Source organism: Eschscholzia californica, unplaced genomic scaffold (genome assembly GCF_041429995.1).
Source record: "Eschscholzia californica isolate CP2 unplaced genomic scaffold, dmEscCali1.0.p SCAF_1, whole genome shotgun sequence".
NCBI lineage: Eukaryota > Viridiplantae > Streptophyta > Magnoliopsida > Ranunculales > Papaveraceae > Eschscholzia > Eschscholzia californica.
Genome location: NW_028238198.1, coordinates 46,027,521 through 46,052,994, shown reverse-complemented (window position 1 = coordinate 46,052,994; position 25,474 = coordinate 46,027,521). Strand labels below are relative to the sequence as shown.

Sequence of the window (25,474 nt, the reverse complement as noted above, 5' to 3'; positions counted from 1 at the left end):
GGCCAGCGCTTTGGGGAAAGCTAAATAGTTTCGGGGTGTGAAATTTTAAAGGGAATATGTAGAATTTTAGAAATTTTTCGGGAAAATAAAAAAAAACACTCCACCTCACCTCACTCTATCTCCACCTCACCTCATTCTCTCTCCACCTCACCTCTTTGTCTTCTCCGATTAGGTCTTTCTATTTTCGGGTCACAGAAAAGATAATTACCAAAATACCCTTTTGGGGTATTTTGACAAGTCCCTTTAGTGTAGCCGACCAGAACAGCCCACCATGGGCTTTCTATGGCCGGCCCACTTACTCTGGTCGGCCATCACATGGCCGGCCTTATGAGCCTTCCCTGGGGCACTCCTTTTAAGGCCCGGTTCTTTCTATCTTGATATGAATCTCCATTCGAACCCTTTCGGCCTTTCCAGTTGGATCCCATCCATCTTTAGCCTGTTCCCGTCTAGTCAAGTCTCTCCGATCAAGCTACCACTCTTATGTGTAACCCGTTGTAGGATCCGGTCTATGTTAGCCGCGAATCAACTCCTTGATCCGACGATCGTAGTTGGCTTTTAGCAAAGCATTACGACCCCTAATTGGACCAGACTGGATGATCTTTACGTGTGGTCATCGTTATCCTAACTGACAAATTGATTGCATTGCCACCTTGGTCGAAGGACACTCCTTCGGAAGGACATCTCCTTCAGACCGAACGGATATATCCTTCAGTCTCCCACTTGTACTTAGAACAAGTGCAATGCTCGATTTCCATGTCTCTTAGTATCTCATCTGATACGTCATATCCTTTAGACTATCTTGATCTTGAGAACAACTGGCAATACAAATGATTAACCCTTAATCCATTTGAGTGTGGCCACACATTTTCCAGTTGCTTCTCCTCAAGTGGCCCGGAGATACTTTATCCTAACTTAATAGGAGGACATCATCCAGTCTTGTACTCCCACTTAACTTCATGTCTATCCTGTCTCCCCCAGTATCCCGCCTTTATAACCTCCTTTTACGGCGCGACGTTTGACGGTACCAAAGTTCGACATTCCTTACATAAGATGAGTGGAGTACTCATGTTTAAGGAATCTCTCCAATCTTGCCTATGAGAGTTCGTGACGTTTTTCAACTCCTTGAAGAACTCTCATCTTTGGGTTATCCAGTGTATATTCCCCAATCATACACCCATGTAATTGACTTGAATACCATATTCCTATAGCCCATGGAACTGCGCTATCAGTCAATTCCCATGCTAGTCTTCTTGAGTCATTGTTGTCCATGCAATGACCTGGACTAGGGACTCAATAATGAATCTATTCCATGTTCACTTAGTAGGGTTCCATTTGCCAGATCACGTATCTGATAAACCTACCTGGAATTCCTCATTATTTTGGATTGTCATTAAACACTAAACCATGATTTAACGACGAAATAATTAACTTATTTCTGATAATAAGAGTTTGTAAATCTTGAGCCTTCCCGTGTAACTCCTTACACCCTCAAGTTTACTAGTCTAAGCTTTAAAGCTTAATGCCTGTGACCTTAGTATTACTTTCATACTTAGTCGAAGGTGACAGTTTAGTTAATAGATCAAATCTATATGGATTTTGCTTGTTATCATCCGATGATAATCTCCAGTATCGCCATACTGAATTAAAACTTCCCAAGTTTTAACTATTTTCTTTTATTTGTAAAGTTTGCAACAGTCTCTGCCTAGAACCCTTCCAGATTACTGTTCTTCCAAGTCAAGATTGTCATCTTATTCTGGAAGTTTGCAACATATGACTTTTCAACCTTTTATTTTCATACCGAGATCTCACAAGTTCTTCTCAAGTACATTGTGTGATCCAGATCAGCTCATCTGGATTTGATTGGTGACGACCATAAATACTCCAAGTACTTTGCGACGTCGAGGCGAATGTTAATCATGTCCCACATGACCGATCTTATGCCTTTTGCATAACCATCTTTCTCATGCGTGCTTGCTCATCAGAATCCTTCAGATTCTAAATCTTGCTAAGCTGTGTGCCATGAGACTTGGGTAGAAATACTCCGTTTCACATTGGACTTTTCAAGACCTTTTCTTGAACAAGTCTTATCACCTTCTCGATCCATCTCCATAGATCTTTGGTGCCCAAAAAGCATTTCACCTTTATGTGGTCCTTTTATTGAGTCAGTTTTCAACATCAGAATGTTGTTCTCAATCTTTAGTATGTCGCCTACATACTAGACCAAAGAAAACTTGGTCACTCCCACTAACCTTCTTGAACTTCCTAAATTCAAGATTTCTCTTCATTCCCAAAGAAAACAACTCTTGTATACTTTGCTGAATCGAAGATTCCAACTCCTATTTGCCCGCTTTAATCCCTCGATGGATTTTGAAGCTTGCATTTTCACTAGCTTTGGAAGAGTTAACTTCCTCCTGAATGTGTCATGTAAACATTCATTTTCTAGTAATAGATCATTATGGTCTTGAGCATTGTGACACGAGGGTTGGTCTTTCCTGGTCCATACCATGAATTTTGTGACCTTTAGTCATGCTCTGGGAAACACCAATGTTTCCATCCTTGTCTGTTTTTCACTTTGAAAAATTTATTTGGACTTAACAGAAACCCTTCCTTTAAGCAAAATAGACCAAGTTCCAAACTTGATTTCAGACATAGATTCCATTCTGATCATATGGCTCCAAGCCATGTTTCGGAGTGATTCCGTCACAACTTTTGTGTAGCTAGCTCTTTTCTTCTTCAGCCGGATCTCCATCCTCTGAGACAAATTTATGAGCTTTCAAGGTCTATAAGGGGTATGAGCAACTTTGAGACACTCTCAACTCTTTGAAAGTTCTCCTGCGAATCTAATTCGCTTTGTGCGGGGAGGATCTTCGAGATCTTCCATCTCTACCTCTCTTTCCATGTCTATTGGCTCTGAATAGATAGGATCGCAATTTTTGACACTTGTACATCACTGTCAGTTTTGTTGCTCAGATCGAATTTCTTCGATATCTAATATTTCTCCCACTTGTCTTCTTGAAATAATTCTTATTTCAAGGAAGACACCATCACGAGCAACAACCACCTTGTTCTCTGATTGCTTGTGAAAGAATCCCCTAATATTTCTTTATCCCGTAAAGAAATATTATGTCTGATATGTAAACTTGGTTCTCGAAAACCATTTACGTTAATTTCATATCATTAGACCTTTAAGAAAAGACCACTTTGGAACCATTCCAAACCCATACTATTATGGTGTCTTTTCAGTTTTGACGGAATTTGGTTAGTTAAGATGAACGACTGTGTTTGAGAATATATCCTAGAAAGTGTTCGGAAGATTGGCTTAAACCCATCATTGATCGACTCATGTCTCACATGTTCGATTACTCCCACTAGACTCATCATCCGTACGATGTGTTTGTGGAGGAAGTGGAGGAACTTTTCCTCAACTTCTTTCATGGTCATCGAATTTTGATTCAAATATTTATCATCTCGATTCAATCGAATGACTTATATTGTCGTCAAGTGGATTCAGGTTTACTCTAGTTAGTGTACCAATAGTTTTACGTACATCTGTATGTACAAAAATTATTAGTTTACTAGCCATTTCTCCCTTTCTAAAAGGTGACTTTGTCAAATGGCCACGTTGAACAAAATTCACATGTGTCGTATGATTCAAAATCATTAGACCTAGAAGTCCACACCATTGGATCTTCTTGTGTCCAATGTCAATTTGACCAATGACAAAACATGAGTTGACCTCTTTGATTCCTTTGATTATAGCCTATCGTATCATTGTTAATGCTCTTGGTTTTCTAAGAACCTTTCGTTAATTTAGCACTATTTTAAAACATCTGATGTTTCTAGAAGAACATAATAACGCTTATTAAGTTCTACCTAGATTAGTGTCTAAAAGAAGACTTTGATCCCTTTCAGCATCCTTAGCAACTCTTTGCTTCTGCTCCCTCTTGGATCCTTTCTTCTTTTAGTCAAGTATGTTATTTCCACGAAGGGAATCTACAAAACTTGCTAGATTAACTTAATTAACAAAGATATAAGAATCGGAATTCGTAATTCCTTTTGTCTTCCAGGTACTCAGGGTAGTATCCTTAAATGGCCTAGCCAAACTTTTATGTCAACCCTTTAACCTTTTGAACCATAAGAACTCTTCTTATATTCTTTTGGTTTCTGAATCTTAAGAATGTTTCTTAGATTCACTTTTCCTCAATGTTCTTTTCAAGACGACTTTCTTAGAGGCACCGTCCTCTCCATTCACGACTTCTAGTGGAACTCTTCCTTTAGTTGTTGAATGGTTGTGCATGCATCCATATCATTAATCCCTACGTGAGAAAAGAATTTTATGGATGTTCACAAAAGACTTCGGATGATCATATCCCTCAATCGTCTGAAGAAATAATGAACATTAGGAATGAGATATTCTCGGACGTTTTCTTTATTTCGAATTCGAGAACGTTTCTCGGATTCCTTTCCAATCATGAAAATAATTTTCGTTTAATTCCTTCTGAAGGAATGAACGAAGGTTGGAAAACTATTTTCTAATAGTCATATATCCTCTACTTTTAAAAGAAAAATAAAACAAAATCCTAAAACTTATTATCATTGCAAAAACAGTTTTTGCCATATTATTCAATGAAAACCGTCCCCTTTTGAATAATATGATTCCAAGATCCCATTCCTGTGAAGTTAAGCGTACTTTTGCACTGCCCTTAGCTCCACCCTCCTGGGTGAGTAACTCCTTACTGATCATACTCCTATGACTCTTGGATGATGAATAACACTTATGTGTTCAATTCATCCTTTTGCCTCGAAATCCAAAACTCTTTTGCTGACTCGTTGAGAATAACCATTTAGACATGTAGACCTCTTCATAGGTCTACCCGTATTGTCCCGAGGTAAAAGATGGCACCCTGCTTTGGCATGACCCACCATCGATGAACAAGGGCTCAACAGGTGTCTTAATCTGGGTAGGCATTACTCAAAATTCTTTTTGGGACTTTAACGTTTTTGTTTGCATGCATTACTGTGAACTCTAACATAATCATACACCACATAAAACGTAAATAAGTAAATGCGCGCGAGAAAATAAATCAAGCAGACATGATCCTAGTATGGCCCCTAACTTAAAAGATCTAATCTTCTTAGGTTCTTGCTTGTTTTGCCTCCGTTCGCCTGGATCTCCATCCTCGAACTTCCATTGAATTCTCCCACTCGAACCACGATCTCATCCTTTGGTTCTTCAATGGACTCTATTGGACCTTTAACTCTAATTACAAGACTCAACGATTCGCAGTTCGTATAAAACTTGAAATTAAATTAATTACATCGGGCACCCATCCATGCTTAAAAACAAGATAGAACATTCTATGGCCATACTAGAACCCGCATTCACATTCATACATACATAATAATATGACACTCATAAAACACACAAGTATGTATGAGATTCGCTTCCTTAGGTCGAATCTAGGTTTGCTATGTTCTAGATAGCTATTCGGGAGATACTACCGACATCTCTATGTCTAACGTGCCTTAAGTCTAATTTTCTTAAAATTCTGACTAATGGTTCATTTTGGTTTTATCCTAAAAGATTTTGAAATCGTTTTTGGAAAAACTCCGTTTTAGGCTTTTGGTTGGCCCGGGTCGCTTTCGGAAAAAAAAATATGGTTGAAGTTGGAAGAAGAAAAGTCAAAACCTCCCACTCAAGTCAAGGCCCAAAAAGCCTGTGTCAAACTCTAAAGACTTAAGTCAAACTTGGTCAAACACCCACGGACCAGTCTCGGTTTGACCCAAAACTTGGCTCGGACAAGTGTTTAGCACCGCCTGGACCGAGAAAACATGTTCCAAACATGTCGGGTACCCCGGTTTGGACGCGTCCTGGCCCTAGGCCAGACGTGCTCCTTGGCCACAGACGCGTCTTGGTGCATCAGACGCGTCTGACCAAGTATTGCTCTCTCGGACTTTAAGTCCGAGAAGCCAGGACGTGTCAGACGCGTCCTAGACGCGGCTGGACGGTCAGACTATGTCTCGGCCTATGGCCGAGACCTTCTGAAACGTCCGAGACCTTCTCGGACTCCCTGTTTCATATGGACTGGGATTCCAGACGCGTCTGGGATGTCCGAGACCTAGTCTCGGATTCCCAGTCCCACTCGGATTCCGTCTCGGTCCTAGACCGAGACGGACTGGGATTCCAGACGCGTCTGGGCGTCCGAGACTTCATGTCTCAGACTCCCAGTAGGACTCAGACTGGGACTATCCCAGTCCGGTCTTTCCACATCTCGGGACTCTGTTTCCCGAGATGTCCGGACTGGCCAGACGCGTCCCAGACGCGTCCTGGCTGGTCCGGACCGACAGTTTCTATTTCCAAAATAGAAATTGCCATCCGAGCATGCTGTCTTCTCCCTTTCTCAACCCTAATCTGCTGTTTTTGATGAAAAATCATAAAAAAAAAAAAACAGTAGGTTTTGAAAACTTTTTTCAAAAAACTCATTAACTTTTAAATTCCCTTTTCGAAAACTCTTTTCAAAATCGAAAATTTAAAGTTCTCCCAATTGAAACACTTTCAATTTCTATCCGATTACGTCTAAATCTAATTTAAACTAATCAATTTTATGTCTAAATCCATATTTAAACATAAAACCATCTAATCAATCAAGTTCGAATCTAATTCGACTAGTCAGAGATAGTTTCATGCAACCGGCTCGTGATGCCACTGTAGGGTTTTGTGTATCCTATACACTATCTAGTGTTCTAAGCGGAATCTCAAACATCATATGTTAACACTAGATTTCCCAGGATCATATGCATAAACTAATCAATGAACTAGAAGAGGGATAAATACCTTAACGCGTTTTTCCCTCGAACCATTCCAATCGCATGTAAAGATCGAGAGCTCCAAGTGTAGCTCCTCTACTTGAGACACCGAGTGAATAGACTTGATCTCCCTTCCTTTCAGACTGCTAGGACTTACTAGAAGGTTGAGAAGAACTCTTCTTCTTGACTAGATTGATAGAACGGGAGCTTTTTCTCTATATTCCTCTCTCTCTCTATATTCCTCTCTCTCCACTAGCTGTATATTGAGAGAGAGAGAGAGAGCTGTATAATTTTCTACTAGAGAAAAATCCACACCTTTTCTGTTCTCAACTGACCCAATATATAGACAAACCCTAATTAGAATCCCATTCAGATTAGGTCTTTCTATTTTCTGGTCACAGAAAAGATAATTACCAAAATACCCTTTTGGGGTATTTTGACAAGTCCCTTTAGTGTGGCCGGCCAGAACAGCCCACCATGGGCTTTCTATGGCCGGCCCACTTACTCTGGTCGGCCATCACATGGCCGGCCTTATGAGCCTTCCCCGGGGCACCCCTTTTAAGGCCCGGTTCTTTCTATCTTGATCTGAATCTCCATTCGAACCCTTTCGGCCTTTCCAGTTGGATCCCATCCATCTTTAGCCTGTTCCCGTCTAGTCAAGTCTCTCCGATCAAGCTACCAATCTTATGTGTAACCCGTTGTAGGATCCGTTCTATGTTAGCCGCGAATCAACTCCTTGATCCGACGATCGTAGTTGGCTTCTAGCAAAGCATTACGACCCCTAATTGGACCAGACTGGATGATCTTTACGTGTGGTCATCGTTATCCTAACTGACAAATTGATCGCATTGCCACCTTGGTCGAAGGACACTCCTTCGGAAGGACATCTCCTTCAGACCGAACGGATATATCCTTCAGTTACCATAGCGTAAAAACTTCTGCATAATCAGAAATGTTGATTACATATCAATGAATGTAAAAAAGAAAATCAACCATGATAAAAAATCATTCTTAAATGTAAAGAAGAAAAAAAAAACAAATGTTCCAAACACTAAGAATCTTCAATAGAATCCTAAATATCAATCTGTAAAATATATTGTTTCCACTAAATATAAAACATAAAACCCTAGATTTTTCACCTAAAAATCAATCTATCAAATATATATTGTTTCCACTAAATATAGAACATAAAACCCTAGATTTTTCACCTAAAAATCAATCTATCAAATATATATTGTTTCCACTAAATATAGAACATAAAATCCAAGATATTTCCCAAACAAAACCCTAAAAGTGTTCAAACAGATTGCACTTTTTCACCCTAAATATAAAGAAGAAAAGAAACCCTAGATTTTTCACCCTAAAAATCAATCTATCATATTGTTTCCACTAAATATAGAACATAAAATCCAAGATTTTTCCCAAACAAAACCCTAAAAGTGTTCAACCGGTCGAGAAATGCTAAGAGATTCAGTCGAGAAATGCTAAGAGATCTTCCAAAATGGGTTTTGGTTTTTTGGAAGGTTTAAAGGGTTCAGAGAAAGTAAAGAGAAAAACTAGGAGTGATAATGGTTTTTGGGAAACTGTTGAGTGAGAAGTTGGAAAGGTTGGGTTGTTTTTCTAAGAAAGTTTAGGAAGAGAGAGAAACTTTTTCGGTCACATCTCAAAATCCTTAATTTTGGGCGGGAAAAGAGGGAAAGGATATAGGTGTTATTTTATTGTGTAACAAAAGGTAATCTTGTACTTTCGCAGATTGGGTCTTTTTCTCATTAATATTTAAAAGACTGGGCCCGATCCTCTCTTGAGTTCCATATTTTGGGCTTAATAATAACCGGCCCTTAAAAAAATTGAAGTTATCCCCTACATTTAATTTTTTTTTTTTAAACCGACTATGTTCTACGTTAGTCGACGTTCAATCAAAATATGAAAAAGGTCTAAAGCCACAGAAGATGAAAGAGGCCTATAGCAGGTCCAAATTCAATATTTCTGAATTTATACGTTCAGTGTCTAAGACCTCTGGGTTGCAGAGAAATGTACTAATCAAGTGGGCTACCAGTCGTTAGTCCAAAGAAATAAAAAAAAAAAAACTACTATCAGCAATAGGATAGCCTTTGGCCCGTTGCTGGCTTGTCATCATATAACGTTAACTTTACAACAAATGAGCGAAATAATAACGGTCCTGTTTGGCGTGGTCTCTGCCGCTGTGACAAATCAAACTGACTAAAGTGCCACGCGTGCGCTTTACGCACCCCTATAGAGGCAATTTCGCGCCTTTTCGGATCCCTCGGACCAAATTTGAATGAGGTCAGCGTATTTTAGCAAAGACCCTCGAAATGTAAATAACGTTGACAAGGGCGGAGATAATTGTCCGAAAAAAATAAGAGTTAATTCCTATATGGCCCCCTACTTTGTGACCAGCTTCCTTTATGACCCCCAAATTTTTTTAAATTCAAATATGGCCCCCTATTTTCATGGAAATGTCATAACTACCCTTCCCATTAATATATTTTCAAAATAAAATTAAAAACAAAACCCTAAATTCCACCTCACTTCCCTCTCCACCACTCATCTCTCTCCACGTCACCTATCTCTCCAACTCACCTCTCTCTCTCTCCAAGTCAGCACTCTCATGAAGGTCGCCGGCCGGAAAATTTTCCAGCCGGCGACCTTCAAACTTAAAATTTTTTTTTTTTTTTTTTCACTCATCTCTCTCTCCCTAAAGATTCCGGTGAAGGGGGTTTCCCTTCGCCGGAATCTGGTCTGTTGAAGAACAGATTCAACAGACCAGATTCCGGCGAAGGGAAACCCCCTTCGCCGGAATCTTCAGGGAGAGAGAGATGAGTGAAAAAAAAAAAAAAATTTAAGTTTGAAGGTCGCCGGCCGGAAAATTTTCCGGCCGGCGACCTTCATGAGAGTGCTGACTTGGAGAGAGAGAGAGGTGAGTTAGAGAGATAGGTGACGTGGAGAGAGATGAGTGGTGGAGAGGGAAGTGAGGTGGAATTTAGGGTTTTGTTTTTAATTTTATTTTGAAAATATATTAATGGGAAGGGTAGTTATGACATTTCCATGAAAATAGGGGGCTATATTTAAATTTACAAAAATTTTGGGACCATAAAGGAAGCTGGTCACAAAGTAAGTAGGGGGCCATATAGGAATTAATAAAGAAAGAGTTCGGTTGGTAATAGAGAAAGTCTCTCTATCTCTCCTCTTTTCTCTGCTTGAACCTCAAGAAACATTTCTTGTTTTACAGGTAAAATGGAAGTTTATCCGGAATTTCATCTCTCCTACTATTTAAAATCTAGGGTTTCAGTATAGAAACACCTAATAGATTTCTCTTCCCTCTCTAGATATAAATCTAGGGTTTCGTTTCTTTTGTTGATTTGAAGAAAGCTATGCCGACGTTTTCAGCAATCACATTTGATAGGTTTTTAGAACCTGGAGCATCAAAATCTAGTTCTGATGCAAAACCTACGATTTCAAAGCTAGAGAGAAGAAATAGTTCACCGAATGAGAGAGAAAGTAAACCTGAGGTTATACCTTCATCTCTTAATACAACTCCAGAAACAACTCCATTACCTGATTCTCCTTTTTCAGTTCCTCATTCACCTTACGTATTTCATAAACGTAGAGGACTAAATCTCCAAAAGAGTCTCTCACAGAGTAATGTTTCCGCCAACGTGGAGATGGAGAAAGGGGAGAAGAAGGTTGATGATAATGGAAGAAGCTATTCTGAGGTAGTTTCAGGATATCATCAAGATGTTTGTTTGATGAAGAAAATTCCTGAAATTGGGGAAGAGGTGGTTATTAAGAATGGTTTTAATAGTGGGGAGGTTGAGATTAGTGATTTAAATGATGGGTTGGATGAAAATAGGGCAAATTACTCATCCATGTCGGTTGGAATAGATTTAGAGAGAGAAAGTGTTTGTGAAGATTATTTTGATCCTAATGATTCATTGAGTATTGCTAGCTATACTGATGGGGAAGACAATTTTGGGGGTGATCGTTCTTTCAAGATGACAACACCAATTCGGGAATTTTTTGATGCTAGTTGTGAAGGTATATTTATTTGGTTCATTTATAGGGTTGTCCTGGACTCCTGGTTGCTATATTGGTATTATCTTATGGAATATGCTTTTTTTTAGTTGTGTTTGATTTTCTCATAATGAATTGGTTGATAAGATTCTTAATTTCACATGGTTGTAATTTTGAGATTGGGGATTCTTTCCTCAATCCTTCAAAACCTTGTGGGTGCTTGCCTAGGTATTTAAGACATGTTCATTCAGTGAAGTAGAGTTAAGGTGCCGAAACAAGGGTTATCTTCGGAGGATTAAGGCCACTTTTAAAAATTAGTACGTTGATGCAATCTTGGCTGGAGTGGAGTGGAAGCTTAGGCATCCACCTTGACTTACACAGATTTTACTTACAGCTGGGAACATCAGCGTAGTCGCTGTAATCCCTCCGTCTTTCTCTCTCTTTGTTGCTGCAGCTTGCTGGGCTGTTTACCTCAGCCCATCTATTGATTTCTTGTGCAGCTTCACTCTCTTGTATCAGTTCCTCTTTGTGCCCTTTTTGGATCTCCTTGTAACGTTCTTTATTCTTTATAAATTCATTCATCTTTAAAAAAAACATCATAATCTACAAACATTCTCTGTCTCCATATAACTCATCGGATGTAATTTGAATCTTGATTGAGTCTACCATGGAGGTTTATATATCACTTGGTTGGGAGTTCTTATATGATAATTAGTTTAGCTTATGATTCTTATGTTCTGCAACATATTGAAGACTTACACTTAGTTTTTTACTTTTAGAACTCTCTAATGGAGGTATCCATCAGTATGCTCATGATTTTGAAACGGAGATTCGTAATATCAGATTGGATTTGTTAACGGAGGTAGAGAAGCGGAAAGAAGCAGAGGATGCCCTCAATAGCATGGAAAGGCAGTGGGACCGGCTCAAAGAACACTTGTCTTTTGTAGGTGTAACACTCCCTGCGGCTTCGGCTATTGTAGCAGAGGATGCAAACCTGAACTATGATCCTGCTGAAGATGTGTGTCGACAGATATCTGTTGCACGGGATGCAGCCATTTCTTTAGGGAGGGATGCTGCTAAAGCTGAGGCTGAGTTGGAGATGGAATCTTGGATTGAGTCAAAGAACTTTGAGATTGCTCGGCTGTCAGATCGGCTACGTTATTATGAAACTGTTAACCATGAGATGTTTCAGAGGAACCAAGAAACTGTTGGTACGTTTTCTCTGTACTTGTATATTTTCACTACTCTCATCTTTCATGTATTTGATTTCCTTACCTAGGAAATTATAAGGGTGGGTTTTGGATGGGTCATCTCTACCTAATCCTGTCCAGTTAATAAAAGTGTCAGAGGCGACCTTCCATTTTATTAGCGGGGACGGGATTTTGGTACCTTACTCTTTCCTATTTGTTGACGGAGTGGGCACAAGATGGATTGACCCAAATGGCCATCCCTATCCTTAGTGACTTTCCTTGTACAAATTTTATCTTGATTTTTTCAGTTTGTCTGTGATGAAATGTCTGTTATGGTCATGTCACCCATGGTACATAGGACAACGAGAAAACACACCTATTTTAACTTATAGTTGTTTGTGTGCATATATGAGGACTGAATCATGCCAATTAAATGTTACGTTTATCTGTCCGTTCTTTCTGATTACGTTCTTGTCGTGATGTATTTCTTTTCCGGTTTACAGAAATGGCAAGACATCAAAGAGAAAAGCGAAGGATAAAGCAGAGATGGATTTGGAGTTCAATTGGCTTAACCATTGCTCTTGGCTCGGCAGCCCTAGCATGGTCATGTTCCTCAACTTCCAAAGGACTGTTACCTACCGATTCTTCTCGTAATTTTGACACATCAGACAACGCAGAGCTTTGATTTTTCATTCCGGGAAGACAACGATACTGTTTTTTGTTCAATACATGCAAAAGATAGAAAGAAAGAAGGAACGGCCCTAGCATGGTCATATTCCTCAACATCCAAAGGACTGTTACCTACCGATTCTTCTCGTAATTTTGACACATCCGACAACGCAGAGCTTTGATTTTTCATTCCGGGAAGACAACGACACTGTTTTTTGTTCAATACATGCAAAAGGTAGATAGAAAGAAAGAAAGAAAGGAGATCATTTGCAGTTGCTTGTGAATAATATATTTCTTCTTTTATCCATTTTGGTTCTTTTCTGCATTTGATCCAGATAGTGAACAAGCATTTCATAATATACCTTCATATCGTTGGGGCTATGGCTGCAATAGATGTTATTTGCTGTCTAAGCATATCATATATCATACTCATCTTCTTGATGGAAGTTTCAGACTTTGATTCTTTCTCAGATTAATGTTGATTTGTGACTGTAACACTAACATTCAGATCTATGTCTATTTGAAGAAATCAACCTCCGACCACTTTTTTTTTATCCGATAAACAGTATTTCTTCCCTAGAGGAGAAACCCTAGGAAGTAGGAAAATTGTGGACTTCAACTATTGTATGTGGACTAATCAAACTAGGTCTGACCAAATGTCTGTCATATATCTCCTCTTCTTTCTTAACATACTATATGTTCTTAGTAGTCTTCTAATAGTGTCTGGCTGATATAGTAGTACGTAAGTAATCTTTTATAGATCATCTTCACATAAAATCATTAATTCTTGTAAAATTTAGAAATTGAGGTGTAAAAATATATAAACTCCAAGAAAAACAAAAAGTGTTGGGTGTGAATATTAACCCGTTCATCCACCCGTCCCTCCTTAAGCCCATGAGTTCGCGAGATCGAGTCTCGGTGGAAGCAGTTTGTCATCAAGATTTATCCCATGTAATTTAGGTTATAAATAAAGTAACTAATGTAATAAATTTGTTGTGTTTTAGGTCTCTTTCATGTTATTAGACTTTAGGTCTCTTTCATTTATGGTTTAAATTAGGCGGTTATCGTGCTTATACATGTTCCTGATGTATCAATGAATCCAATGCCTTGAAACAGACTCACATGGATGGATTCTTAGAAAAAAATATTAACCCGTTCTATCAGAACCGGACCGTGTGTGACGGGCCCGTTTCAAATTCTTCAAACAGATAGATGTGAGAAGTGCTATCTCTCAGAACTAAAAAGCTCTATTCTTGCTCTCATGGAGCTCACTCTGCAAATTTCTGCTAAACTTCCAAGAAAAGAAATTTTCCAGTTCTTTCCTACAAATAAAGCTCTACTCACACAATTTACGAGATACCCACCTCGAGAAATTTCATTTCGTGCTCGAAATCGAGCTTTTATATGGCTTTAAAACAGAAACACAAAAAGTTCGTCATGGGTTAAACTTGAAGAGTTCGTACTAGTACAATGAAAATAACGTTTCAACGACCATTAGTTATGCTGTTATAATCCCACATTGGTGATGGAAAGAGCAGGTTGGGGGATGAGAAATTTCCACGACCAACCAACATATGAACTATACATTCTAGAGTATAGGTGATTGTCAAATCAATATATGCACATCTTTTAAACAGCTCGGGCTTTTGGAGAAAGTTTTTGTTATGTAGTTTATATATGTGATTTTTCTCTTCCATAAGCACACATAAAGGTTAAATGATCGAAACCTTAATTATAATTTGGATGAGGTTATTCAGGATATGTTGCTGTATAGTAAACCAAATGTTGGGAAAAGTACACTTTCGAACCACCAGATGATAGGCCAAAAGCTCTCAATTGTTATAGATAAAACCTCAAACCACAAGACGTCGAATACTGGGTAATATGTTCAAGTGATGAATATCAGGTAAGATTATCATAAACTATTTCTGTTTTCAATCTTCACTTATCTCTAGTGGGAGACAAAAAATTATGAGAAAATGGGTGAGATTATTAATGTGAGATATGGGTAGTTTGCAGATGATACTTTATGATACACCTGGTGTCATTGAGAAGAAAATGCATAAAATTGGATTCTATGATGATGAAGAATGTCCTCCTTAGTGCCCCGCAATTAATGCAGATTGTGTAGTAGTCGTAGTTGATGCTTCTAAGATGCCTCAAAAGGTATGCTTATCTGGACAAGTTTTTTAATCGAAATCTGGCGGTTTAACCGTATCTTTGTAAGCTCATCTTTTCTACTTTTCAGATTGACGAAGTTCCTTATGCTTGTCAGGTATATTCTTACTCATTAGATTCGGTTCTTTTTTACCTTTCAAAGTCCGCCTTTACAACCGAATTAAACTAGAGGTAGTGCGAAACTCAACATCATTGTTTGCTTCTGCTTTCTTAGGTGACAGCGGTAACCTACAAAGCTAGGCCAACCTCAAAAGACTTCATTCAAGTTGAGATTGTAGTCGAAAAAAATACACAAAAGATCATCCTTATTGGGAAGGTAAGTGAACTTTCATTTATAGAATTCTTGAGCACTTGTCGAAAAAGTAGTCGATATCGAGTGTTTTTGTATCAGCTAGTCCAAAGGGCTATAAACGGTTTATCGCAAATATCTTGCGATATTAAGATTATTAACTACATTACTTATCTAGTGTAACACTCTTGGTTTTCATGTTTTCAGGCTCTTTTTGGTACCTATTTATTGTTTTTAGAATTGTTCAATTTTCGCACTCCGAAGCATGATTTTGTATCTATGGATCAAATTTGGATTGTTTGGCTCCAATACTCAGGCCAAGAAATACCATCCTAAAATGAAGCAAGTGTTCACACGGACCCAAATTTAGGCGATCATAAAGTAAACTATTTATCAAATGACTAAGTGAGTCAACTCCGACTTAAAAACTAATACAGAGTGATTCAATACCAAACCGAAGATTTAGCAGGGTTATCCTAGTTTTCTAACCAACCTCTGCCACAACTATCTTTGTTGTTTTTGATATCTTAAAGTCTTCATACATATAGGGTTCAGACGGGTTCTTTGAAGTTTGAATTTATATAGCATATTATGGCCCAATATGGTTCTCTAATGCTTTGGTGATTTTATTTTACCGGAGTACAGGAGGGGAAGGCTCTAAAACTCTTGGCAACTGCAGCACGGTTCGATATTGAAGATTTTTTGCAGAAGCAAGTATTCCTTGAGGTACAAATTTTAAAGTTCCATTGTCAAAACGACACCATCTGAATCATCAAAGATGAAATTTGTGCTTTAGTGTTTATTCAAAACATATAGTTTTACTTGATAGGCAAAGAGTATTCCTGTTATTGTTTAAAGGCCAACCGGAGTCTTGGAACCTCTATAATGAGATCCAGACTCGAACCACACGAATTACCACTAACTGTGACGGTTACATGGGATAACCAACACCTAAGAGTAAGAGGCACCGTCCGCGAAGGAGGTCAGGCTACCCTTGGGGGAGTTTTGATCTCCCGGCGGCCTCTTGGCATACCGATGAGTTTGACCAAGTGATATTGGCCACTCAACGAACCCACTCTTGGTTTCTATCGAGCTTGATTATTGTCGGGTTAATGGGTAATAACTTTAAATATTTCTTCAGGCAGGTAGAGGTGAAGGTGAAAGATAACTGGCGACAAGATGAAGGTCTTCTGAAGCACTACGGTTATGGAGGCCAAATTCGAGCCATCCAGGAGTCTCTGTGTTGACGTACTTTGTGAAAGTTTATGTTAGTTGATAGACTATAAGACATAAACTAAAATAAAGAACACAATATTTAACGAGGTTCGGTCGGAGGATCACGACCTACATCCTCGGAGAAAGCCAGAACGGCTACATACTTTATTATCCACAATGGTGGTGATTCGTTACAATGATTGATTAGTAATCGAATACTTAAACTCTTAGAACCCATCTCTTATTTATAGGGTTTAGGGTTTCCTAGTTTCTCCTAACGAAACTAGGAAACAATATAATCTCTACTCAATATTACTATTAAGTAGTTACAAGAGATATCCTAAATATATCTTCGACATCTTTCATATCTTCAATATCTTGGACTCATCTTGGTCGTCGGATCTCTTGATGTCGATCCTCCTCATCTTCATATATTTTGGACGGTTGATCTTGGTCCATATATCCTAACACTCCCCCTCAAGTTGGACTGCGGAACATGTGAAGTATCCAACTTGAAGATAGAACTTGAAAAAGATGAACTTTGCTCGTGTACAATTGGATTTTGCTTCCATACGGTCGGATTCAAAGCTTGAACTTGGAACTTGAAGACTTGGCAGCTTAGTAATATGAATAGGCATGAATGAAGACTTGAAATTCTTCACCAGATGGAATTGGCACATCGTTGAGAAAGATGTTTGGAAATTGTGAAAATTTGAATGGAGATAAAAATCCAACCAAATAGAGAACTCAACTGACATTGAGATAGAGAAAAAAAACGAAATTCGTTAATCTTGATCTTGATATTGATAATCACAAGATCGCTTGGAAAAGGAATAAAAATCGACAAAGCGATTTGATTAATGATTAAATCATAACGATTTAAGAGACCTGGAGAAAAAATAATGGAGTTTGTCGGAAAAATAGGAAAGCTTGATTTAGGATTTTGAACCTGCTCACAATATTGGCCTAAATAAAAAGAACAAGAGTCGTCGATGTCAACCAAGAGGATTGGAATCGTTGGAGCGGCTCGGACTCGAATCCACTCAAAAAAGTGTCAGCTCCAATAGCTAGAATCTGACTAGAGTTGGATAAAAAAATAGCTTTAAGTGGGGTCATTAGCTTGGCACTGAGATGTCGTAGTTATTGTGAATAATATAGAATTGCGGGGAATATGAATCCTGATTAAAGTGGAATATGAATCCTGATGGGAAACAAAAACGTCACAACTTCAGTTCTTGTTGGATGAAAGTGGTCTTGGACTAATGATATATTGGTTCTTAACATCCTGTGATGATCGTGAAAGAAACAATCTGTAATATTGTTGAAGAAAGACATTGACAAGATTTAAACCAACTAGGACTTAAGGTACGAAGATCCTTAAGAGGCGAGAGGGATGACCGATTAAGGTTTACTCATGCCGAGAGGGATGACCGATTAAGGTTTACTCATGCAGCCGACAGAGAACTCTAGAGAGAGAACGAGATCGATGGTGGCTGGCTCTACCAGCGATTGCGATATGAAGAAGATGATGAAGACGAACTAGACGATGAGTGAATGTTGAATGGAGTCGTTTTCATGATGGGAGGTTGTGGGATTGAACAATCCAGAAATTTGGATTTTGATTTGGCATTGAAAGCATGATGACCATAAACAAAATTGATAGATTGATTAAAGCAGTTACCCTTTAGTTTCAAGGAGACACCTTGTATTTGAAAACAAATTTGAAATGGAGAAGGCAATTGCCAAGATAGAAGTGATTGAACGAGTTGAAGCGGACATGATTTGAAGGAAGTGTATCAAAAAACTTTGATGAATCGGTTGACGCAACCGTAGGGGATGAAGTAGATAAGCAGAAACCCTAATTCTTTGAATTGGAATAGGAAGACGATTGAAGAAAAAGATGATTGAAGTAAGAGATAGAGCTTACTTGATTACTTGAGTGAACCGGATAACACTATGGTGTTAAGAAGATGAATTCAGATTAGTGTTATCGAGAAGAAGGGTTATGGAAGTCATTACTGCTTCCAATAAAAAATTGACGAAGTTGTTGATTGATAATGGAATCAAAACGATGAGAAAAAACGACGGAAAAGTGCGGAAGCATGAATGAGGGTCTATTAACCTGCTCAGATAATTTAATCGATCCTTATAAAAAGAAATCGAGAATTTGCGGAAGTTGATCAGGATTGATTAACCTGCTCTTCATACCAAGTGAAAGTTTATGTTAGTTGATAGACTATAAGACATAAACTAAAATAAAGAACACAATATTTAACGAGGTTCGGTCGGAGGATCACGACCTACATCCTCGGAGAAAGCCAGAACGGCTACATACTTTATTATCCACAATGGTGGTGATTCGTTACAATGATTGATTAGTAATCGAATACTTAAACTCCTAGAACCCATCTCTTATTTATAGGGTTTAAGGTTTCCTAGTTTCTCCTAACTAAACTAGGAAACAATATAATCTCTACTCAATATTACTATTAAATAGTTACAAGAGATATCCTAAATATATCTTCGATATCTTTCATATCTTCAATATCTTGGACTCATCTTGGTCGTCGGATCTCTTGATGTCGATCCTCCTCATCTTCATATATTTTGGACGGTTGATCTTGGTCCATATATCCTAACATACTTATTAGTCATTCCGTTAAGATATTCTTTACCAACGGTATAGCTAAAGTCCCAAGAATTCAAAAAAGAAAATTGAGTGTTTGGAATATTTAAGAAGTGGTCATTATATATGATTTGGGTAAACTAAAAGAAATGAGTAATTATTCACATTCAAAAGTCGGAGGCAGCAAGCTGATATGGTTGTCTACCAAGCGATCAGATGCTAACTGATATTCTCTTACCCATCGGCAACTTCGTGGCGGAGGATCTAAGTGTCCTATCGAGATGGTGTATCTGATAGGTTACATTTTTGAAGTTTTTTCCTTTTCGTCTATTCTACCACTTCATTGGAAAAACAATTTCAAACTAAGAATTTGTCCTTATCGTTTTAGTGCCTAATTCATTTGTTTTTATCGTTTTGTTTCGATCAAAATAAGAATTTGAACTTCTCTACTTTCTACTATTTTCACCATTAGTTGATAACAGACATAGATAATGATGTCATTTTGGGATGTTCTTAACGATAAAAACTTGAAGTAGTGGAGCAGAGTGTGGTTAACGGAGGAATTAATATATGGATTCCTAGATTTTGGGTATAGTGGAGGATTTTGGGTGTACAGGACGATGTTGGGTTTTTTTACTAATTCTTATATGGTGATTCTATATGAAATGTCCAAAGTTGTTAATGGCAATGTATTTTGCCTTCAAGACTTAGTCAAATCCAAAGTTGATAAAAACTTGAAGTAGTGGAGCAGAGTGTATATTTAACGATATTGTCTCCGTTTACATCTCGTCATTTATAATCCAGATTCCTGACTCTTTAGCAAGCAACGTTTGACTATCACGTATGAAGTCTCTTCAATAGAGCTTGGTCTTCACTTTATTATTTACCTCCGTACCTGAAATTGTTTACCTCCATACCTGAAAAGATGATAGGTGTGATACCTGAAAAGATGAGAAGTGTGATATCTGAAAATATTTGGTGTGTGTAGAGTACCTGAAAAGATGGTAAGTGTGAGTAGAGTGTAGAGTGTAGACTATCCTCATTCTAGCACAGCATAGAACATTCAGGTATTCATGATTTCTTAATAGCTTGTTTTTCGAAAATGGCAGATATTATATTATTTTCCTTGAACTTTTAGTGTGTGGGTAGTTCGCATAATTTCTTGAACCGATGCTAGGGCTTCTTTATAAAATCAAGAAATATGCTTCTAATCAAAACAATAATAAAACAAAAATAACGAAGGATAGATTTGCAATCAAGAACTCAAATTATTGAATTGGAAACTTAAAACAGGTGAATAGTCATAACCTTCATAATCAAGAAGACATTATAGAGTAGCAGTATCTTCTTCCTAAATTGGGCGGTTCTATCACTAATACCAACAACTACGACGAGAACTAGTAAACGGGAAATACCCAAACTTCATTACAAACCAAACTGGTGAAGCATTATAGCGTTTTGAGCGTGCATACGATTTTCAGCTTGTGGGAAGACGATTGAGTTGGGAGCTTCAATCACTCCATCTGTTACCTCCACACCTCTTTCTGCTGGTAGACAGTGCATAAAATATGCTTGTGATCCTGCTAACTTCATTAGCTCCTCGTTTACCTGCCATAATTTATTCACATAATAAGGCAGTGGGGAATACGTTAGTTTCAAGTAAATAGGTGACACAAGAGTTCAGGGTATTGCAATCAAGTGATCGCCTATGTTTAAAGAGCGGTTAATAGAAATAGGTTAGAAAGATAACGGGTTTGATGCAACAAACATTTACTAAAATTCGATAACTTCGATATCCGCCTAAATATGATGTTAATGTTATGTGATTAAGTTAGAGAACATATTGTCAGTGAGAGGGGAGAAGCCGCAAGACTGGTGATACAACGTCGTAAGTACATATCAAGATTCAGAGAGAGAATCTTTAACCTAATTATGCTACTGGATAAGAACAGGATAAGGGCAATTTAATCAAGATATACCTGGAACCCCTCAAATACTTTCCGGCGGTATTCAGCTTCCCCTTTTTGACCCATACTTGCCCATACGTCTGAGTACACAACATCTGCTCCTTTAACAGCTTCTTTGGGATCATTTGTTATCTCAATTTTGCTTATTCCAGCATTTCGTGCCTTAAGAACAGTTTTCTCATCTGGTTCAAATCCTTTGGGACAGACACAAACAAAATGGAATGGAACCACTGATGCTAACAAGAGCCAAGAGTGCACAATATTGTTTCCATCTCCTACATAGACTACCTGGAATAGTCATCAACAGAAACCACTATAATCATAAATAAGAATTGAGACAGAAGAAATGGAATATGTAGTTTTCTATCTGGCAGGAATATTAAAGTATTAAACAACAAAAGAAATATTGATAAACCTTTGTTCCTTCAAGCCGACCAATGTGTTCAATAATAGTGAGGGCATCAGCCATAATTTGGACAGGGTGATTATAATCTGTCAAGCCGTTGATGACTGGCACAGTAGCGTATTTTGCCAAATCGAGTATATCCTGCAATGCTAATAGAAGTACATTCAAACAGGACGAGATTCACAAGTACTCAATAGATAGCACAGATGACAGCTACAACATTGATCTAAAACCTAATACACTTCTGATTTTATCTAGATGTCTTGTTCAGGTCAAGCGCGAGATCTTTTCCACGGGCTCTAAATAACTTCGTAAAATCAGGTTGCTACCAGATAAACGAGCCCAAAGGAATAAGGTTTTAGTTAGTGAGAAAAAGAACTAGTAAGCTAGGCCAATTCTCATAATTGATGTATGAATTATGATTGACCTATTCGAGTTGATCAACATGACAGCTTGTAACGTTTGCAGGCATATTAACAAAAACTCACCATCATACCTGATGAGCAAAGACACGAGCCATAATGATGTCGTTATAGCCAGATAGAACACGAGCAACATCCCGTGTTTCCTCCCTTTTACCCATCTGGATATCATCTGGTCCTAAATATATGGCATGGCCGCCCAACAAGAAGAATCCCGTCTCAAATGAAACACGAGTTCTCATAGATGGCTTAGCAAAGATCATTGCCATGGTTTTCCCTTTAAATGGGAGGAATGTCCTGTCTCTCGATTTAAGCAGTGCCTTAACCTCAGCCGCCCGATCTAGGATCTTGAATATGGTTGCTTTATCAAAATCGCTAATGTGAATGAAATCCTTCAAGCCAGACTTCGCTGAAAAATAAAAGCAAGTTCCTGATTTACAGGTCGTTTCCTTGACTCATAGCATCCAACATTTTCAAAGCATGAAAGAGCTTAATAGACATTTAGTCCTACATCACTTGGGAAGATCTTTCAGTTATAACAAAACACCTTGGATTCACCCATTTAGTTGAGACTTCTAAGTTTTTATCAGAATCTTAATATCTAGGGTTTATTGTCAGATGACCAAAATTAATAATCAAACAACATCATTTTGAGTTCAATTCTTTAAAGAAGCAACAAAAAATTACGAAATAAAAACATAAACCTAATTCAGTTTCATGAAGAGAGCCATAATTACAAATATAGAGATGAAGATAGTAAAAGCTGACCTTTTCCATTAGAGGAAGCTGAAACTGACGGGGAAGAAGCAGAAGCCGAGGTCTGTAAGGAAATCCGACGATTAATGGTGGAAGACCTGACCGGATAAGACAAGGTTGCTGGAATCTGAATGGATTGAGGTAAAATTCGAGCATGAAAAGATGATGAAACGGATGAGAGTGAAGAAGAAGAAGAAGAAGAAGGAGATGAATCAGATCGGAGAGAACAACTGCAAGAGATTGCCGCCATTGTTGGTAGTCAGAAGAACTAACTGAGAAACCTGCAAAATGAAAGGGGAATGAACCAAATTGTTTTAGCGAAAGTACAGTGAAGCATCACATGGTCTAAAGTTTCGTATGCATCACAGTTAATACATTGGAATTGGTCGCCAATGAATTTTGCAAATTTTCGCTTTAACCGGTAGGCTATTAGTACAGCATTTCCATAGGAATAACTTCACCCTTGGGAGAGTATTTAAATTCCAGATAAATCCCCAATCAATTTGTTCCTGCATAATATTCATGCTTTCCGTTCTTAAATAGTAATACATCGATTTTATCGAGAAATTACCTGATTTGGTTAATGTCCATCTTGGTATGTCCTCTTGATTGCTTTGAAGGTTGATGCTAAGGATCGCATTGCATATGTCATCATTAAAATATTACTGCAACATCTAAAAATTCCAAGTATTATTAGTAATAAGTTGGGCCACCCATTTAATGTTAGCCCCCGAGTGGTTAGTTATGGGGGGGGGGGGGGGGGGGTGGTTGGGTATCCAATAATCACTCCAAATGTTTACTGTCGTTCCTGTATTAATATCCCAGAAGATAAGACCTGCCATAGTATTATAATGTTTGATAATAGATTTCCAAGGCCAAGAATGAGTGGTTTTTGGGGGAGTGGGTCTATGGGTATCAGGGAAGTATTTACTTTTGAGCACACGAACCCACACCGCATTAGGGTTATGAATAATACGCCAAATAATTTTATTAAGAAAGGCCTGATTATTTGTGATACCAGGTTTCAGTATTTGAAGTAATACTCGAATTTATTGTTGGCGCAATTTGCTTCTTATAAGGATTGTATGTGAAATGAGCACTTTATTCTTCCAAATAGACTTCTTATCTTAGTGGAAGTCGAACAGGTTTTGACGCCTTTAGATGGTACCCGCTACCCATTACCTTCTTCAATGTATAACTTCTATGTGCTTATTGAGACAACAGGCAGTGATGAATCTTATGACAGGTAATCTCCTTCCTTTGATCACATTTATTTTCTAGGAAGGTAACGATTTTTTTGTACGTTAGTTTTCAAACAAAAAATTCATTTATGCTTGTTTCCTCTATGAAGTGTTGTTTTCGTAATGGTAATATAACAATGTTGTATAATACACATCATTCAAACCGGTATTGCATCTCTCTCTCTCTCTCTTACTCAGGTTTTACTGAGAAGCTGACGTGGCATCTTCTTGACCACATACACTTGTTATCTGTCCTTTGAAAATCTATACTCCACAATTTAAAATCAAAGGTACAGATTATGCCATGAATTCATTGAGTGAACTCTAAGTGATTCCGAGTTCTACAAAAAAAAAGAACTCCAAGTAATTCTCCACTCCCCTATATATATATATATATATATATATATATATATATATATATGCCAGGTGTCCACCGCGCCCTCCCTTTTGGCTAACGCTGTTATTAATCAATATGCTAGAATATGTGACGTGTCAGTGCGTTATTAATCAATATGCTAGTTATTAATAACTAGGTGTCCACCGCGCCCTTTACAACAAACTTTATGGATTCCTTATAACAAAAAAAACTTTGTAGATTTCAGAAAAGAAATTTCACTTCGATATTAAAAATGTTTGAGACTTTTTTTTAATGAAAAAGGAGCACTTTATGTAAACCATAAACATAAAAATTACATATACCACAAATAAAAGAAGAAGATTTTTCTCTCGATTAGCCATTGGAATAGAGAAACTATAAACAATCAAATAATAAAGCTAAGATCTCCATAAATACAAACTTTTAATAACATTAAATGATTCTAAAGACTAAAGCCACAATTTGTCCTTTATGAAACATGTTTGAAACAAAACCACCAACTATTCTCGTCAGAAAGATTTATAAATGACCAACTTGTGTGATTTAATCGTACAGGAGATGGAGGTTAGTATATTAACTTCAATTGTTAGTTGACAGTATAGAGAAATGTTTATGGTTTACATAAAGTCCAAAAATAATTAGACATGGAACAAAAATATATGGAGAAATATTAGATGGGACTATCTCTTCCACATTAAACAAAGACAATATACACTTATTTTCTCAATATTTTCTTTCAAACGAAACCTTTAGTGAGAGTTTCACTAAAATAGTTAATGAACGTTAAAGAGACATCCTCAAAATGATTTTTTCCCTCTGTCGATCACTATCTTCAACCCCAACAATTCTCCAGCACTCCCTCTCTTGATTCTTTCTCTTCAAACACTTCTCCCGCTCCTTGTATCTCACATCTTTTAGATGAATTTGAAGAAGGGTATGGTGAAGACCAATTCTTCTCTAAAATGTTGTTATCTCTTAAAGACTTCTCTAGTCTCTGCAAAAGTGAAGAAAGGCAAAAGTGAAGAAGGTTAGAACCAATAGAATATCGGTAAAAGAAAAGACCAAATTAAAAAAAAATCAAGAAACTTCTATTCTCCAAAGACGTAAAGCACAAATAAATGTAAACCAAAACAAAAATTTAAATCTTTTACGAAATCAATCGAAAACACAACCTAACTCCAATAAAAAGAGAGATAAAACAATGGAAAACAATATCAACCCAACCCCGATCCATTAAAACACAAAATCAACTTGAATCCATAAAATTTTGAAGGTCTAGACTTTACCACTCTCCAATGTA

The 25,474-nt window shown here is 37.7% G+C and overlaps 2 protein-coding genes and 1 pseudogene across 2 annotated transcripts; 2 read left to right on the top strand and 1 right to left on the bottom strand.

Annotated features, from left to right (window-relative positions):
• Positions 1-9,968: 9,968 nt before the first annotated feature.
• LOC147567159 (uncharacterized) lies at positions 9,969-13,161 on the top strand. The gene is made up of 3 exons (XM_086653782.1): positions 9,969-10,863; positions 11,619-12,050; positions 12,533-13,161. Exons 1-3 carry the CDS (start codon positions 10,200-10,202, stop codon positions 12,712-12,714), a joined length of 1,278 nt encoding a protein of 425 aa, XP_086509908.1. The 5' UTR covers positions 9,969-10,199; the 3' UTR covers positions 12,715-13,161.
• Positions 13,162-14,458: 1,297 nt separating this feature from the next.
• Positions 14,459-16,412, top strand: LOC147567158 (GTPase ERA-like, chloroplastic; annotated as a pseudogene).
• Positions 16,413-20,254: 3,842 nt separating this feature from the next.
• LOC147567157 (ornithine carbamoyltransferase, chloroplastic-like) lies at positions 20,255-23,068 on the bottom strand. Its single transcript, XM_086653781.1, has 5 exons — positions 22,570-23,068; positions 21,876-22,210; positions 21,389-21,520; positions 20,986-21,261; positions 20,255-20,614 (listed from the first exon to the last, which is right to left on the bottom strand). The coding sequence occupies exons 1-5, from the start codon at positions 22,805-22,807 to the stop codon at positions 20,432-20,434; spliced, it is 1,164 nt and encodes a 387-aa protein (XP_086509907.1). The 5' UTR covers positions 22,808-23,068; the 3' UTR covers positions 20,255-20,431.
• Between the last annotated feature and the right edge of the window lie 2,406 nt (positions 23,069-25,474).